This window comes from Excalfactoria chinensis, chromosome 25 (assembly GCF_039878825.1).
Source record: "Excalfactoria chinensis isolate bCotChi1 chromosome 25, bCotChi1.hap2, whole genome shotgun sequence".
NCBI classification, from domain to species: Eukaryota; Metazoa; Chordata; class Aves; order Galliformes; family Phasianidae; genus Excalfactoria; species Excalfactoria chinensis.
In genome coordinates this window covers 2,445,374-2,463,853 of record NC_092849.1, presented here as the reverse complement: position 1 = coordinate 2,463,853, position 18,480 = coordinate 2,445,374, and the positions used below count along the sequence as shown (strand labels likewise).

Below are 18,480 nucleotides of genomic sequence, written 5' to 3'. Positions count from 1 at the left end.
TACAGTGTTTTACTTCCCAACAGCACTAATGGGCCCTTCACATAATACCATTCCCATCAGCAGCCTTGAGAATATAATTAGGGGTAGGGGATCATTGTTTTGTGTGATGGTATCACTGCTGCTATCAGAGACTGAAACAAATTCAAACAGACCCATTTACATTAATGTTTATCAGGACTAGGGTGTGTACAACTGTCATAGTTATCCCAGTTTGGATTATTAACAAATATTTTTCTTCATTTTCTCATCTATGCTACGTTGAATAGCATCCAAATACTGATGTGTGGACATTATAAACCTGCCTTACACGATGTTGATCTTTCCTACCAAACTGACTATATATACTTACATATCTGTACTAAATCTTGTAAAAGATCTGGAAAAGGTGGCAGCAATTTAGGTGTTCTAATTAAACATCCCTTCACAGGTAGGAAGGCCACAGATGTGTCCTAGATTAGAGTCAGAAAAATAAGCTACTTGTGATGCTGAACAGAGCTCCATCCCACTTTGCAATCCTAACAATCCCAGGTTAACATCAAGCATCATTTGTCATCCCCATAATTCAGGAAGCATTTGCTATAATGCTCGTGGCATGAATATTTATCAGCAAAGTGGGACTATTAAAATTTCTGAGTCAGACAAATTAATCGAGATTACAGAGTGAGTCAATGCAGAGCCAGAAATAGCATTCAGAAGTCCTGACTTTCAGACCTGTTCTCTAACCACTACACGGGTTCCTTCAGGCTGTTGAATGACGTAATTCACGCTTATAAAGCAATTGAATCCTCACATGGAAAATGCTATGACAATAGCTAAGGTGGAGGGACATAAAGCCACGTATCATAGAAGAGGAACAGCGGCTGTAAACATCTGGGAAAGGCCTTTTGTGCAAGAAAAAGGTTTTTCTTACAGAAAGCCTATCAGTCAATACAAGTCAAACACAGCAAGCTACCTGATCATCTCCTAAGAGCTGCCAAACTAAGTGCGGTTTTAATGCTCACGGCTCCAAGGTGTTTTTTATCCACCCACCTCTTTGGTAACATTTTGCCTCCTAGTGGAGGACACCAATATAGAAACACCCGCTTTTTTCTCGTGAAAGTAAAAACAGATGCATTGTTTGCAAAAGGCAGAAATTGTTAGAATTCAAAGGTAGACCATACAGAAAATCCATGCTGCTTCTTGGTTCTGAGCTGTATCGCACTAGAAAGAAATACCTGCTGTTTCTATTCCAGCCACTACCGTGACTTTACCGTTAAGTCCTTTCTCTACAAACCCAAACCTTCTATACCAAGTTAAATAAGGCATTTGCTGTGAGCGAACAATAGAAACTATTCAAGACACCGGTAGTCATTACTCAGCAACCTCGGTCCCAGCACACCTCTCCCCACCTCAATTCTCTACATCAATAGTCCAGCTTGCAACTGCTAATTATGTGGGAAAGGGCAAAAGGAAACACCTCAGTCTAAGTCAGAAGTTATGGCGGGAATGCCAGAGATGAAGAAATGAAGACACAAAATCCAGTGCACAGGAAACTACTGCTTCTAGCTATGTCATCCCACTGACTGCCCAATTCCAGAGCAGAGAGCAATAAATCAGCCTTCCAACAGGCAGCAGCCACTCTCCAGGAGGACAAAGGTACCACTTGCTGCTCATCAACACCAGCAGTTCCAAGTTAGGCTGAGAAAAAGAGAAATGTATTTAACAACTGAGTGGAATTGACAGCCCTGCCCCAACAGAACATCGAGTAAGAAGTAGGATGTTGCCACATTCAACAAATCTGACAGTGTTTGCTACTCCTCACCAAAAAAGCAGCTAAGGGACTTCAGTCACAGAGCTTGCCTGCATCTCAGCCCTGTACCAGTCAGATAACAACAGGCAGCACATGAATTGCTGGCAGTATCACTTTAGTCTGAAGTATGGTTGCCACTCTGCAAATATTAACCACCTAAGTGGCAGCTGTGAGTAATGTGGTAGTATCAAAGCCTTCAAGATGGACAGTAGGGAAGGGATCAGAACTTCCACATTTGGTTCAGTATTTAAGGGTTGAGAACTGAACAGCTGCACTGATTGCACTGGAAACGGAGAGAAAGCACTAGAACAGAGCAGCTGCTTTCATCCAACTGCACATGATGGAGGAGGGCAGGATTGCCTTAACACCCACCCACCCTGTCTGGCAAGCTCTCCATGCTAAGACCCAGAAATAACAACACAGAACCTAGCAAGAAGGGGTACTACTCAACATGCAGTAAGAAGGATGAGTAATTTCAAAAATGCCTGTAAGTAGAGAAAAGGGATGAGAAGAAAGATAAAAAGCAACCTGACAAGATGTATTCTATGCATACTTTTATTAATAAAATATAAGATTTACAGCATATGTCAATGGACAGTGTGTTTCGAGAAGTATCTAGTTGGATAGCATGACACCAAAGTCAGTAGCTGGTTTTGTTGAGGATAGGTTAAACCTCAAGCGACATCATGCCAGAGATCACCGCTACTGCTTGAAAACAAAAGTATTTCCCAAGACTAGCTTTAAAAGTCCTGAAACCCAACAAGCACAGCTGAGGTCCAAGAGGCAGTTCTGCTTGAGTTAGTATTGCTAGAAGGCTGCATGTTCATCTACGTGAAATCTACCTGTTTGCTTCTGTCTTTGCATCCCCACTGCTGTGTCTGTGCAGCTCTTCATGTATTCAGTGCACCATTCAGGATATACAAGTACTCATGTAAAAGCAGCAATCTTGCTCTCACAAACCTCGATACTTTCAGAATAACAATTAAACCTTCTCTGCAAAACGGAGATGATTAATTTTTATCAGCTCTGTTGCTGAAGTAGTGCCTGATTTCCTCTTTGCTCTTGTGATAAGGTAATGAATAAACATTGGGCCTGATCCCGTGAAACACCTCTATGGACAACAACCAACAAGTTTCCTTAACTGCTATTTAGTATTATTCACCCACTGGAAAACAGCTGCTGTTCCTGGGGCAGTTATTCTTTGTTAAAAAGAAAATTAAATAAAAAAAAAACAAAACCAAGGCTAACAGGTGAAATATGGTAAAATCCTTACAAAGGCTCATGGTCAGGCATGCATGTTACAAGACAAATACTGTATTCAAGAGAACCAGATCTAATATTATAATCTTTACATTTTCAAACCACTGCACAAGGACTTAAAGAAATTAAAGTATGGTCGCAAGTGTAGTCTTGTTAACAATCTCTAATCCAGCCATAATTTTACAGCAGAAACAGTATCTCAGTTGATCAAATAATAGAGGCATTATCATAACCATCTATAACTAAGCCATAGAAATAATTTAAATCTAGGTAACCGAAAAGTGAAAGTCCTCCAAGTCAAGGTGAGTTCACTACGACTTTAAGCTTCATTCTGAACACCTCCCTGAAGGAAGAGTAAACCTAAAAGCACAATTAGCAAAAATATCTGGAGGTAAAAACTCATGAGCCTTATAAAGCATCAGTATCTAGTTCATCTTTGGATAAGCCTTATTTGCTGAAGAGTTTAAATCTCTCAAATAGCTATGAACACTTATTTCATGCAGCTTCTGTACTCCACGTATTTTCTGATCATTGCACCATTTAACATTTCTGCAAGTGCAATAACTTTGCAAAGCCAAAAGCCAGAAGAAACACTTGCATGGTAAAACTACATTTCCATTCAGTTACCGATAGCAATAAAATACAGAAAATAGAGCATCTCAGAATGCAGTGTAGTAGTTATCTATGTAATCACTTGTTATTTTGAACTACATAACATCATACTGCTAGACAAGAATTCAAACAACTCGTTAAAAAACCACGGGGGACTTTGTACTCTAAACAAGGCATTAAAGGTATCGTATCCTAAAACAAGGCATTAAAGAAACCAGGATGAAACGAAACATTAAAAAGTGAGTCCCGTAGTGTAGATTTTAAACCTGCAAATTCTATTCCTGTTCCAGCTTAAGCAGTAGTTTAAGAAAAAAAGAAGAGCTTTTAGGGATACTGGAACAGTACCTGGTCTGTTCAGATAATGGCAAAATCTGACAGTAGTTCATGGTTTTGAAATGAAAGTGGTCAACGCATCCTAAGGCTGGTATTATTGTCATTCATGAATGAATGCAGATACTTGTGAAATCCCTCCCTCTCTTCATTCCCATTAAAAATAATTAATACTGGTTAAAATCATTACAAAAAACATCATTTTATTTTCATGCATCTAAGGTAAAACACAGAGTATTTGTATAAAGAGGTAGATTAAAAAAAGAAAACAGATTCTCCATTCTTTGTCACTTTTATTCAGTAGTTTGTTTGTTTTTCTCCTTATTTTCTCTTTTCTTTTTTTGGTGCCAGACATGGCAAGGAGTGATTACAGTCAACTGTTTATTAAAACATTTGTTGCAACACAGACCCCCTTTACCACTGACCCCAAACGGACCCATCTCATGTGCTTTATTTTGTGGTTTTTTGTTTTTTTGTTTGTTTTTTTTTCCTCTATACACCACCACCAGGGCTAGGTGGAGGGGGACGAAAGGGAAAGGGGGAGTCCAGGAAGCCAGAAGGAGGAATGCTACAAGCCACAGCAAGAATGAGCTGTATTTAATAAAAAAAGGGGGCCACAAATGATACAGTAATGAGGTTACACAATTAAATCCCATAGCATGATTGAAGGCTTTCCCTGTGTTTGACGTCATCACAATGGAAGGCATAAAAAGTGGAGTAAACCGATGTTGATACAGTCCAATCTAGTCCATTAGGCAAGATGGTGCAAGTAGTCATTTAAATTAAAAAGTGCCCTATCCTCACCTAAATGGCTAGCAGACATGGAGAACTCAGTGACACATCAGCAGAGCTTTCTCCATGTAGCTATAAAAGTGTGTTGTCATATGGCACATTTTTAAACACTGGAAAGGGGTGCCATAATGGACCTCTCATTCTCTTTCGTTTACAGGTACAAATGCTAGATTCAACTATTTCAACTATGCAGGAAGTGGACTCTTCAGTTAGGAATGCCAACCCTAATTCATTTTGTCTTGAAATATATACAAGTTGTTTGTAGTAGCTACAGCAATGATGTTTTCCTTAGGATGCCAGGCCGTGTGTAGAATCTTCTTGTTGAAGTCTAAGCTGTCAACACTAATTTCATCCTTCTTTCTCTTACCACTCGCACACACTTTACGTGGCTTCAGAACGGTGCGGGGTTTGTTGTTTTCCCGTGATGCCTCCAAGGTGATGTCTCGTTTTGTGTTTCTGTCAAACATTCTGAAGAAGTTGTTGTAAGATCCTGTCATGACAATGCTGCAGAGAAGGGCAAAGAAGGAAAAGTTCAATTGAAGATCATTCCAATTCTTCATCTGCTTAAATACGGCAATTCCCAATAATCTCATGCTACAGCATCAGTTGTAACACACATGTTAAAGTCTATTTATCTCAAATACCTGGACAGTAATTACAAGAATAGCACCCAAGCCAGTCCAGGAATAAAAGCAAATACATTTGAGGCTTCAGGCTGTCTGCCTGTTCCAGTACTAACTTGTGAAGCCTTACAAAGGCATAGAGAAACATTCCACTCACCTGTCTGATCCATTCCAGCAGCATTCAAACTTGTCAAAAATGCAATCGTTTTCATACAGTGAACAAAGTTTACTTCTGAGGTATTCATGCACCTGGGAAAAAGTTATAACAGTTAATACTGAGCATGACATACCTGTAAAATAAACCTCTAGAACAGCATCTGGCAAACCTGGCTGCTTCCTAGAAGTCCGGTTTTGGTGAGCCACTGCCTTTCTATGGATGATAAAGAGGATCCCTTCAAAAGTAGCTTGGAAATTCAGCAAGTGTCAGTGCTAGCTAAAAACCTTTTCTATAAAGCAAAGCTTTTACCTCCGTGTACTCCAGGAAATAACAGGACACTGTGAAATCAACTGAAGGCTAAAAGAGATGAGCTACCTCACAGCTGGAAATTTCCCTTCCCATATTTCCAATGTATAAGAGGGACACTTTCACACCAAAACACGGTTTGAGGTTCTGCCATCAGCCTGCAAATAGCAAAATCCATTAGCACGTGTGAAACCCACTCATCTCACTGATGTTCTGTCTAGCCATAGTCATTTACAGACACATCTAACAGCTACATCAGGACTAGGAATAAGACCATCAAGTGTCCATCAATATTTCAGCCTAATACCTGGTATGTTTCCACAGGTCTGTTCTCCATATTTAAATCCCAGATCTTCACTGACAGATAATCTCTAGTCATCATGTAACGACCGCTATGGCTAAATTTGACATCAGATATGGAAGAGATGATTTCAGAGAAAAATGATCTGTTGCTAGGATCTTCAGGTTCTTCAAACACTGCAAAGAAATAAAGCAGGCATTTCAAGAGGTAAGCTTCTACATTCCTCCCAGTACCAAATAACACCCAAATTAGGTTATTTCTTTATTTAAAGTACAATACACTTTCCATGTTGGGCTATAATACCTTATGTATTATAAAACTCTTTTTTCAAAGGTTTCGTGTAATTGCTATATTTATTAATACTCTGAAATGTTTTGTTGTCATTGCAAATCAATGTTAACTTCTAAGCAAGCCAACTGCTTGGTAGTATTTGGAGGCTTCATTCACACACCTGAGATTTCTGGATTCACGTGCAGAACAAACAGTTCAGCAGCTCCAATACTCATCAAAAGTCTGCAGGAAATTATTCCTAGCCCCGCTGTCTTGGCAGACTCCCCAGCTTAAGCTGCTAATAATTCTATTCACTACTTTTATTCTACCAAATAGGAATCTAATTTTAAGACTCAATTAGGTTTTTAGTTTTTGATCTATCAAAGATACCACAGCAATCCTATCTAAAAACATATCACTCTGTATTTTAATGCTACTCCCTGTTTACCAGTTTAATACATACTTAGTGAGTGCTTAGTTTCACCTAGCAGCAAGATACCACAGTCCACAAAAGACAAACACTGCAGGCCAGAACTTACATTTTGAATGCCTGTCACAGAGTGCTGATGCTCTCATATCACAGAGACGAATCGTTCCTTTACTGCTGCTGTATACAAATGTATTACAGCTGTTTGGGTGGAACTCTGCAGCTGTTATCACCTCCGTCAGCTCTTCCATGTTGGCTGGCTTAATATCTACAATATCTAAACCATTTTGTTAAGGAATTTCCTCCAGTTTCCACAACATATTTTTCAGTTTAAAGGCATTCAACAATTCATCAAAATACCTCTGAAACAGCCAAACAGAATTAAAACAAGCCAACAAAAATACAAAAGGAAGATAATGCTTGAAATCTGGGAGCAGGACAACACTTGGAAGCCAAAGCCATGCTACACAAACACTTCTCATGAAATATAAAACTGTTTTGTTTTAAACATATATACCATACAAAACAATGCAAAAAAAAAGATACTAAAACTTCTGTCTGTAATTTCTAGGTGCCACAAATTAATCCGCAGGTCATCTGCAGATAGGTATGTTTCATAGTCACTATTAATGGAGATGGAATTGATGTGATACGTGTGAGCATTGGCAAATATTCTTCGTGGACTAGCTTCAACCATGAGGTCCATGGGCCTAAATACTGGCACCTGCAAAATATACAGCAATGAAAGTTTGAATTGTAAATGTACTGTAGGCATTAGCGCAGTCCTTCAATACTCCAAAGCTCATTAAATCATTTAGTCAACTGTGTCTGCAAAACAGCAGGCACAGAAATAAGAGTTCCAGCAGACAATACCCAGAGCATCACAGAAAAGGTGAACCATGTGATGGGGCACTCACTCCCCGAGCCACGTGAGCTCAGGAAAGACAACACCTCTCAAATGCACGTTCATGTGGCCTCAAATGGAAACAGTGACGGCCAAAAATTCATGCAGGGAACCACTCACCCGTAGTGTTGTAACTGTAGTAGGATCCCTATACCGTCCATCTTCTTCCTTTAAGTTATAGCCCTCAGGTCTTTTATCCCTTTCACTGATTTTCCATAACTTTATTGTTTTATCTGAAATTAAACAGCCACAGTTGCAAATCAAAGCTCTAACCATGACACTGGTCTTCACGGCTGATGCACTTTTAACACAAAGCCTTCAAACAAGACCACCTACACGTACCAAAAAGACAAGAAAAACTTGGAGATAAGGTATTCATTTAGATACACGTTTTGCTTCATCTCAAAATTACACAAAGAAAACAAGACAGGATAAGAAGCATTCAAAAGACCTCCTCCACAGTTTGTTCTTTTAACAAAGTTAGAGCAAGTTTCAGTTTAGATTATTATGAATGACTCATGGAAGTACTCGCACTCTAACAGCCAACCTGTGCAACAACAGGTTATGCAAATATTAAAATCATCACTTACCATTTGTAGACAATAAAAATTGAGCAGCATTTTTCTGGGGTAACCACCTAATTTTGTTGATCTTCTCTTCAATTTCTAAGCTTTTCAAGTAGTCAAACTCTGGTTCATGGCTTTGAAAGGTACTGTAAACATTGTATTCTCCCCTACTGTGAGACTGGGTTTTGTTCTAAAAAGAGAATTAAATGATCAAGATAGGTATGCAACATACAAAATGCTTTGCAAAGCTGTAGAGAGAAGCCAGAACTAGATATTTATGCAGCAGCATACACAGGCACACTGCTAATTAACACATATGCTGGATGAGACCTTCTACATTCCACCACTGCCTGTGCCAGATTTGCTGCAAGGATCCTTTGGTGTAAAGCTGGCCTTATTTTAACAAGCCTGCAGATCAGACTAATGGTGGTTCAACTCTACTGCAAGAACTTCAGTTTTGATTAAAGACAAGAAGTCTATCACTCCCTCATCGTTAATTTTCTCACCTTTTGTTTAAGGAGGATATTTCCTCAAGAGAAACACAGCCACTTGTAAGGCAAATCTATTCAGCGCTACATTCAGCTCTCTCATGAATACATCTTTGCTAGTACAAGTCACAGCTGCAGCTGGCCTGTTAAGGATGGTGGGACTGTTTGGAACACTGAAAAAACTCCAAGCTTGAAAAAAATCCCTCATCCTTCTAAAAGCTGAGTTTCAGACAGGGGCTTTATAGCTCTAATACTGCACTGCAGGAATGGAACCTAACATTTCCTCCAATGGGTGACTGAACTGGAATCCTTCCTGTTCCACCCCTTTCAAGAGGTTGCACCGTCAGATGCCTTTCCTATGAGATGTTCTTGACTAGAGACTTCTTCTGTGCATCTCATGTCCATCCGTTCATTTAATCCCTTAATGCATCACTAAAATATGCATCTCCATAACATTCTAGCTAGTCCACATTTGCCATATTCCTTGCAGTGTCGTCCCTTGTTTCACACCCCTACCTAAAATGGCTGGCAGGAATTTAATTTTTTCCAATGTGCTTATTGGGGGGGGAAGGAAAAATAATAATGGAAAAAATGCCTTAGAAGTAGGACTTGGCACTAAAATATTGTACCACACCTATCAACTATACTGGCTTTCCCACCCTAGAGAACAGAAGAAACTTGTGTTCCAAGTTTCAGTTAGACCTAACAAATTAAGCAGGGTCACTGCATTCAATGGGCAACTTCTAAAGCCAGTCCGCTGAGCTTTAGGGAGAGCTGACATGACTCAGAGACCTTTTCTTCAATTCCATACTTACCGTCATGATTTACACTTGAACAGACTTGTGTATTCTGTTTAAACTATACAGAACTAGAATACGTATGGATCAGCAATGCATGAAATCCATCCTTGGGATTAAAAGCAAAATTTAAACCAACAGATCATCTCATGGCACTCTTAAAAGAAATCAAAACAAGAAGAGGTGTTGGCCCAAGTGCCTCATGTGAAATTCCTATTTCGGCAATTGCAGGCTGCCTACGCAAATTCCGCCTTCAGTTTCAATTAGATGCAGCATTCATTTCCTGCCTCTGAGTTATGTAAAGTCACTTGCTTCACTACGCAGAAGGGCTGCCACATTCCAACCCAGAGATGGCAGCAGCTCAGCAGTGGGTGAAGTTGCACAAGGCTGTGAAACTCAAGAGCTTGTGTTTTCAGAGGGTGTCTTCCTGTATACGTGGTTTGCAGTGCATTCTGATGAGAGGTGGTACTTAAATCCAGCCAAAAGACTTAAAACCACAGCCTGGTAGACAGTCTTAGATACAACTTGCCTTGACCAGTTAGTTCCTTCAGCCTTAATGTACTTTACTTTCAAGTAAAAGGATTTGTAAAGTACACGAACAAACTAAAACCCCAAGAGTTTATGCCTGCCTACAAAGCACACAGTAAGGACAGCCCACGTGCTGCTCATCACAAGCTCTGGCCAAAGTTCAGAGAGATCAGTCAGCCAGGAGTACCCCACTAGATGGCACCAACTGACCAAAGTGGTTTATTAGACAAGTCACTGCACTCCAACTGCCTGCATACCTGCAGCAGAAAGCAAGCAACTCACTCTGTGGAACTGAGGATTTTACATCGTAATGGCATGAAACAATAAGGAAAGAAGTACCAGCATGACCTTTCCAGACAGTGAGATGACAGAATGCCTTACTTAAAGTGCCTCTTCTCTTCCACCCTTCAGTAAATTCTCATCAGGTCAATTTCTAATTACAGACTTCACATCAAACACTCCCCATCTCAGCTTTCCCACTTTTAAGATAAGAGTGGAGACCCTTTCCTGGCATCACAAGAATTGTCACTAGAACCTTACAAAGACCATGAGAACAAGTATAAAATGGAAACATGCCCTTACTCCTGCAATATAAAGCAGGTAGGTTACAGCTCCCTGTATTGGGAGAGCTTTTGCTTGGTTGGTTTTGTAGTGTTGGTTGTTTTTTTCCCCCTCGTTTTCAATTCTTCTTCTTAAAAATGTCATTTTTCACATACAAGAGATTACTACATTGATTCCATTTTTAGCTGAGCTTTTTTCCTCTCTAATTTTAGTACTAGCTCAGCTATTCACTGCATAAACTTGGCAACACAAAATCTAGCTTCAAGCTTGCCTTTCCACACAAAAATAATAAGTAGAGGAAAAATTTAGTCATCTCTATTGATAAAAGCAGATTGCTTTCTCAGGTAGATTAACAGCAGACCTTATTAATACTCATATGCAAACAGTGGCTGCTTATTTTAACACTTATAGCTAACTTCCAGTATTAGAGAGATGCCAAAGCTGTTATCTCCAAAGATCAGATAATAACAAATAGATTTTGCACTACTTTGCTGTGAAATAGAAGCAAGTCCGTGCTGGACATTACTTTCTAACTCAGGTCTCAGAAATAGAATGCTTGAGCATAAACATCTGAAAGCTATTTAAGTACACGTGTAAAGAAACAAGCTTACACTCTAAAAGAAGAGATGGAGGAATTCTGTACCTGATGCAGAGATGGGATGCATCAGAGAAAGCATACCTCACAGGGGGACAAAAAGCTGTAGTCAGTATATTTACAGCATAAAAACAGAAGTAAATGCATTGAGTGCAGCAACCCATAGTGTTTATATCCAGAAAGAATAATGCAGACCCACCCACAAATACCTTCTGAGGAGAAAACATTTGTTAAGTGCTGGTGTTTATATGATCAACTAGGAGTCAAACTAAAGCCCACCTTCCTTCCATGTTTCCCACGCTGTACTTTCAGGCCACAACCTTAAGATTCAACTCACTCCTAACACTGTCACAGCTTTAATTCCTTTACTCTTAAATTTCACTACCTTTACATTATTTATTACACAAGCATACGCTTTCTATGAAGCAGGCTATAAAAGCACACACCTTTCCTTTAGAAAGAGTGAATGGAAACAGAGGTAAACATTACATTTACTTTAATTAAGCACTCACCTCCTGCTCCTGTTGAAAGATGACGACTCGCCCTCCTTTGTCTCCTGTTGCTAACAACTCCCCAGAATGGTTAAATTCTACCGTAGAAATTATATCCGCTGTGTAGGGAAGAAAATAAAGCCCACAAGTTAATTGTGCCTCTGTGAACCAAACGGTGAAGAAAGCTGTGACTATAAGTAAAAAAATAACAGCAATCTATGTGAATAAAGCAACTGCAGCATGAAATACAATGAAGAGCTCTTTTAAAGGCACAGAAGCTATTTGTAGAAGTTCTACATTAGAAACCAATTACCAGATCAGCGAGAGTTCAGGATTTATGGAGTTACTTCTCAGAGCTGTTTTTTCTGCTAGGAAAGTAACGCAAGTATAGAAACTGATTTTCAGTATGTACTGCAACACCAGTGAGAATGTGTGCATGCAGGTATTGCTACATTTCCTCCATTCTCATAAAGGAACGGGACACAATCAGCACCCATCTGACTGCACAGCTGCTTTTTTTTACTGAGGACTTGGGAGAACTTCAGGGAAAAGCTCCCAGGCTGGAGACAGTCAGACCTGAGCACGTAAGGAACGCAGGGATGTGGGACAAGCAGCAAGAGTAGGATCTAAGTTTAACACAATGACTCAAAAACCTTTTCTGGATGAGCAAGCTTTACTTTACCATCTATTTTTACGCAGAGTGCTAAAATTAAACAGCAGATAGATATGACTTTTATCTATCTATATCATTCAATTCATCTTGTTTGTGAAGCAAAAAGATTGAAGGATTATGGACAACATTCCAGCTCAATCACAACAACTTGTGCCCTCAAACACACTCACACCCCATAGTATTTTCCAATGCTAGAATCAGAACCCAGGCCATCTTTTGAACATCAGACTGCTGTTACACTGCATTAAACTCCATAAAGCAATGTGTCCATCTTCCCTGCTGGACAGTTTCTTCATCCTGAGTTTCATCCTTAAAAAAAGAAGTCCCATATCTGCTCATAGATCTTAAGGCAGAATGTTGAAGAAGTGAAACACGTAAAATTTCCCTCTTATTTAATAACTAAATGAAACTTACATCATTCTCCGGCTGCCTTAAACACACGGGCGGTGGCCTCTGAGGACATCAGCAAGCTGTTCTTTAATAACTGCATTACACAGCAGCTTCAAGCACCCTGTGTATCTGTCTGGGAACTGCACAAAGCAAACGCAGCCCAGACAAGCAGGCCAAACCCCACTGCAAAATCCTCCAAGGTAAAAGATGCAGAGTCAGAAGCTTGGCATGAAGCTCAGCTGTGTTTGCTAATACACAGCACAGTGTGCCACATCACAAGGCACAGACAGGAGCCTATCTTCACTGCCACAATTATGTGGCATTGCTGAAACAAACAGGCTGAACTTTCTCAAGAGCGCTGTGTCAAGAACACAGATGTGATACAGACTTGCATGTAGGTAAACTGAGATCCAGATCACTTGTGGTGCAAAGCCTTGATCTAAGTGCACACCAGCACGTGCTTTTTCTGCCTACTGCTACTTGGTCCATTCATTCACATACTTATGAACAAGAAGTGCTTTCTCTGACACTGCACAGCACTTAAATGAAGATGTGCTATTTTGCATCTACCTTCCACATGTGGACAGCATGCAGAAAGAAGTGCAAGCCAATCTAATTTTGACTATACCACACAATGCAAACCTCCTTGCTGTGATACTCTGACAGGAGGAGACCTTAAGGGCGCCATCAATTACATCAGGAACAATAACTCACCTCTTAATACAGAGGAGTTCTCAAACAATGACCATTCTGAAAAGCATTCAGAAACAACACTGCCAGCTTAAAACTGATCATCCAGCACTTTATCATCAGTTTAAGTATGCACACGGAAGGAGAACAGAAATTCTCTTTGAAATCTAGCACATACATCCACAAACATATTCACTACTTTTCTGATATAATTTACTAGAAAGTTTTGCAAGGTCAAAAGCCTCAAGTTTGAAGCCTTACAATCTACTGCAAGAACAGCCAAGAAGTTTAAATACACCTTTTGCATTTATTTTGTGATCATCCAAGCTTGAGATCAGTGATCTGCAAGTTGATGCAACTCTTGCTTTGTCTGTAGGCTCACGAACCTCCAGCAGCAAACTTCCAATGCTCGCACCCCCTGCCCTCCAAAAAGCACAACAGGCTCAGAGCGCTGACATGACTCCTGCTATCAGTTCCACGTAAAAGATATTTGCAAGGACTTGGACTAAATGTAGTATTTAGTTCAGGAAAAATGCATTCCTTTTTATCAGCAATTGCAACAGGAAAAGTAATTTTCTAAGCTCAAGACACACCTACCGAATTCTACGTGCCTTTACTGTAAGCTTGGGCTGCTCCTTCTCCAAGGACAAAACAAATGTGCTAATGAAGGAGGCAGAAGAAGGCTGCCTTACAGCAGTCCCACAGCAAGGCTGAGATGTATATTTATCCAAAGTCAGCGCTGAAGAGCAAAGCAACCAATCATGCATTTTAAATCCAATAACTCACCGTTAAGGCTATCGTATTCCCATACCTTGCTCAAAGACAGAGACAGACATCAAGGCACTGGTGTTGAACTGGGCGGATTTAATAGTGTTTGAGAATTGACAGGGGAAGCATTTCATCTTCCGCAGCGCACCGATTCGCCTGTGTGTTTTCATCTGTATTAACACCCTTGTTGCCAGATAAAATCAATGTTATCCTTTGCTTTCCAAATGGTAACTGTAATTCCCATGACAGCTACGTATAGGGTTGGCTTTAGTCTTTCGATGCTGCAATGGGCAGAGCGTGTCCAGATCACACTGCCTGCTCCCTGCCTCCTCCCTGCTGTGATGCTGTTTTATGTTGCTGTCTCTAGGTGGGAGTCGTGCAAACACAGAGGGCTGCTCTCATTGCCCAGGAGCCTTTACATGATCCCTACACAAACAGCTCCAGGGGGGAAACACCCAAGGGAGCAGATGCATGTGGTGCCCCAGCACTAACATCAATGGCTTTAGGAAACAGATGCATTCCATGTTCACTGCTGATGTCACCTGAACGCCCTCCCCTTCAAACACCAGACCGCCAAAGAGAAAAAAACCACCACAACCTTATCTGATAACCACACTCCCATACAACACAGCTCCATCAGCACTGTATGTTAAGAGACTCACACGAAGTTACGCACTACTGCCAAACTCAGCCAGCAGTCTTAAGCATGCTACAGAAGCGTTAAGAAGGCTTCTGGTCCCCCACCTACTGCCACACAGTGGCAGGACAGAGTCTGCTTTCTCATGAGTGCTCAAAACCTGTTTTGTTTTTCCCTGATGCAGCACCTACAAGCTGATTTCTTGCAGCTGCTTCCAAAGTTACTCTTCTTTTGCACATCACCTTTATTTTTTACAGCTATCTCTAAGCTTTTTATGTATGGCATCAGTGAGGCATCTTCACTTGAAGTGTTCCAATAAAACCATAACTACCACAAGGCGCAGACAACACTTCTCTTGTCTCAGGAGGAGTAGCTTTGTAGGTTTCCTTTCAGAGATGTGGAGCTGTCCAGCTAAGACACCCATCTCCAAGTTCAGCTAATGGTTAAACTACGTGTTCACAACTTGCCATATCAAAGGGAGCAATGCCAGAAGCCCCCAAGCAGTTCTTACCAGCAGCAGACACCTCTTACTATGTTATTCATGGGAAGAATACAGCCACTCAATACAAGCCTGATTCATTCCCTAGGGGATGACAGCAACTGTGGGTTCAGAACTTTTACTCAATATTTGTTACACCAACTTCTGCTATTTTGGGCACCTTACAAGAAAACAACAGGAACGAATGCTTAGTGCTATAACACATGAATTCAGAGGGAGCCGCAGTACACTGAGACTGGGTAAATACAAGCATTTGAAAAGGCCAAAAAATGGACAGAACAGAACCAAAATCCTGTCCGATATTAAAAGATGGGAGCCAAGGTCACCTCCATCTCAAACCAGAAAGTCCTCTTGTTTGAAAACTGTTTAAGTGGGACCAATACCACAATGATTACTAAGGCACAAAACCCTCCAATTCTTAAGGAACACTCTCTTTTATAATTATTTCATTAACAAATTTCATTCTGCTAGTAAATGTACATACAGCTTGAAGCATACAAGTTGCATTCGCCTCATTAACAGGACATGAACCCTGCTCTGCTTGCAGCCCCTCTCATGCTCAAGTGCCAAAGCTGAACCACTTTGAAGTGCCGAAAGGGAAACTGCTCAGTCTGGGTTTGAAAAGCAAAAGATCCCTTAGACTCTCAAATAACCCAACTCCAAGACCCAGTGCAGAAAGGTAGAGCTGTCAGGCACAATTCAGACCCCTTGAAAAACTGAAGCTTATGAAAGACGACCGGTTTAAATGAAAATAGGTAGAACACGTTGTTCTAAAATTGGTGAAGAAATCTATCTGACATCAGAAATGCTGCTTCTTCCCTCTGCTTTAAATGGAAAGCAATGTTTGAAACCAGAAACTCAAAGACCAAAAACCCCTCTCACACTTGGGAGGCCCCCCATGCTTTTCAGTGAAGGTATCTGAATGCTGAAGACTATGAGCAAACTTCCTAAGATGTCTTTTTTTTGGCTGATATTTTCCCACTGTTGACAAGCCTGCAGAACAAGACAGTGAAACTGCTTCACCATTCAAACAAGCAAAAGATCCTTTAACTCAATGAATTAGGTTCCAGAAAGCCCGTTGTGAGCCTAAAAAACAATTCTGTATAAAAACGTTTCCAATAATAGAGTAAAAGCTGTTTTATTAGTACAGAAGAGGCTATTTTAACGTACCATGAACTTTTTATAAACTCTGCTTATAAAACATGCTTGGTAGGCAAAACGTGTCACCTACTCTACAGCAGCAAGTCAATCACTGCAGCCAACAAAGAGCGCCTTTATTCCAGCAGACCTGGAAGGTTTCTGTGCAAGTTTTTGGAATCACATTGATCTGCTGCCCCAGCAGCCAGCAAATAAATGGGGGTGTTTACACAAGTGGAGCGATCTCCTGATGTTTCCAAGGACTGAACAAAGAATTGTAGTATTGAAATGTGTTTTGCTGCTCCTTCATTGTTTATACACCTTCCCAGTGGCTCCAAGTACCGCGTTGGGAATTTTCCACAGGAGCAACCGAAACATCTCAGCTGCAATGCAGAGTGGATTGCTTACAGGTTGCAACTCTGTCCTAAGGAGTAAAAAAGACAACTTGCTGACCAGATGTGCAGGCCGTGACCTCAGTTTGCCAACCTTACGTATCGTCAAATCTGTTTTTGATCCAACTAAACATCAACTGATCAACCCAAGGATGCTTCAGAAACCCATCTGGAATGGGAACACTCCAAGAAAGTGACTGTTAGGATTGCTACTAAAGGTGCCTGGAAATAACTTGAATGGTCTGGCACCTTCTAACCAAGGGTTATTATCACGCTTATCAAGAGTCCTAATTTATTGCCTGTTAGGTATCTGAAGCTAGATAGTAAAGTGTTCATCTCAAAGTGAATGGGAAAGCTGTATAATAAGATTAAAGAAAGTGACAATAACGTATTTGTGGAGAAGAAAGCTCCCAACACAACTACATGCACCAGGAAAAGCACAGAACCAAATGACGAGCAGTTTAGTACTGGCAGTAATAAAAAGAACACCCTCTGCATTCCAGCCTCATCCCTAATTTATGTGTGCGGAGGGGGGAAGGGAACCCCAGGATTCTGTAAAGTTACCATGACCAGTTTTACTATTGACTTCACTTCCCTTTTTTTCCATTCACTTTCAAGAGTGATTCTCCACACTCATCACGTCTCTCAGAAGTGACCAGGCAACAAAAGCAAAGGCAGCCAGAGGAAGGCACTTTGACTGCCCAAAGTACTTCTCAGGAGTCATCCCACACTGCCTTTAAAAAGATCTTCTCTTTGCTAGGAGAGGACATTAAAAATATATTATTCTTTGAGAAACATGGGGATGGGAATAGATACAAGACAAGGAAAGAAAGGGGTTGACTTTTGTGGCCAAGCTTTTCACTGTGGTGCCATAAATGCAAGAGCCAGCTGGTTGGTCCCTCCTAAGTACCAGCCTGCAATACTGCTGCACACAAAGAACACACAAGGCACCCTAACACAGAGGGGAGGGGAGTTTGTATTATCCCCAGCTAGCTTTGTGCTGGAGCTGGCCCTACCAGAGTCAGAACACAAACATGCAGAAGCCAGAGATGCAGTTTAAGCAACACACAGCCAAGCTGGTTTTGTTGCCCTCTGAAACTCTGGGGAATCTCCTAGCCCTCCAGGCCCTGTTATGCTACAAATAATAAGCATATCAACATCAGTAAAAAGCTTTTTTCCTCCCAACTTCTCCATTTCTTCTCCTCTTTCCAACCACCCCAATCTTTGAAGAGAATAAATAACATGTTCTACATAACCGACCAGTCCCAGTTTAATTACATGTTTGACTTTGGATTTGAAAGCCTGGCTGATTTACTCATTGTTATCACCTATTTTACCTTTAACTTCCTACCCAGCTCCCTAAAAACAAAGGCTGGACCCCTCCTCATTAAGCAGATCCCCTCCCACTGCAATGACAGCAAGACGAACTTGAACCTTGTTGGCACTGCTTTGATGTATGGCTAATAATTCTCAGATAGTTTTACTAAGCTCAACAAG

At 40.7% G+C, this 18,480-nt stretch overlaps 1 protein-coding gene across 4 annotated transcripts in view; it reads right to left on the bottom strand.

The window, feature by feature from the left end:
• Nucleotides 1-4,177: 4,177 nt before the first annotated feature.
• PPP2R2A (protein phosphatase 2 regulatory subunit Balpha) overlaps nucleotides 4,178-18,480 on the bottom strand; it is a 32,226-nt gene continuing 17,923 nt past the window's right edge. For all 4 annotated transcript variants that reach the window (XM_072356996.1, XM_072356997.1, XM_072356995.1 and 1 more), the window contains 8 exons: nucleotides 11,819-11,916; nucleotides 8,362-8,527; nucleotides 7,892-8,004; nucleotides 7,414-7,591; nucleotides 6,980-7,144; nucleotides 6,177-6,346; nucleotides 5,564-5,655; nucleotides 4,178-5,287 (listed from right to left, as the gene is read on the bottom strand). In XM_072356996.1, coding sequence (XP_072213097.1) covers nucleotides 5,008-5,287; nucleotides 5,564-5,655; nucleotides 6,177-6,346; nucleotides 6,980-7,144; nucleotides 7,414-7,591; nucleotides 7,892-8,004; nucleotides 8,362-8,527; nucleotides 11,819-11,916 — 1,262 coding nt within the window. In that variant the 3' untranslated portion in view covers nucleotides 4,178-5,007. The remainder of the gene's footprint in view (nucleotides 5,288-5,563; nucleotides 5,656-6,176; nucleotides 6,347-6,979; nucleotides 7,145-7,413; nucleotides 7,592-7,891; nucleotides 8,005-8,361; nucleotides 8,528-11,818; nucleotides 11,917-18,480) is intronic.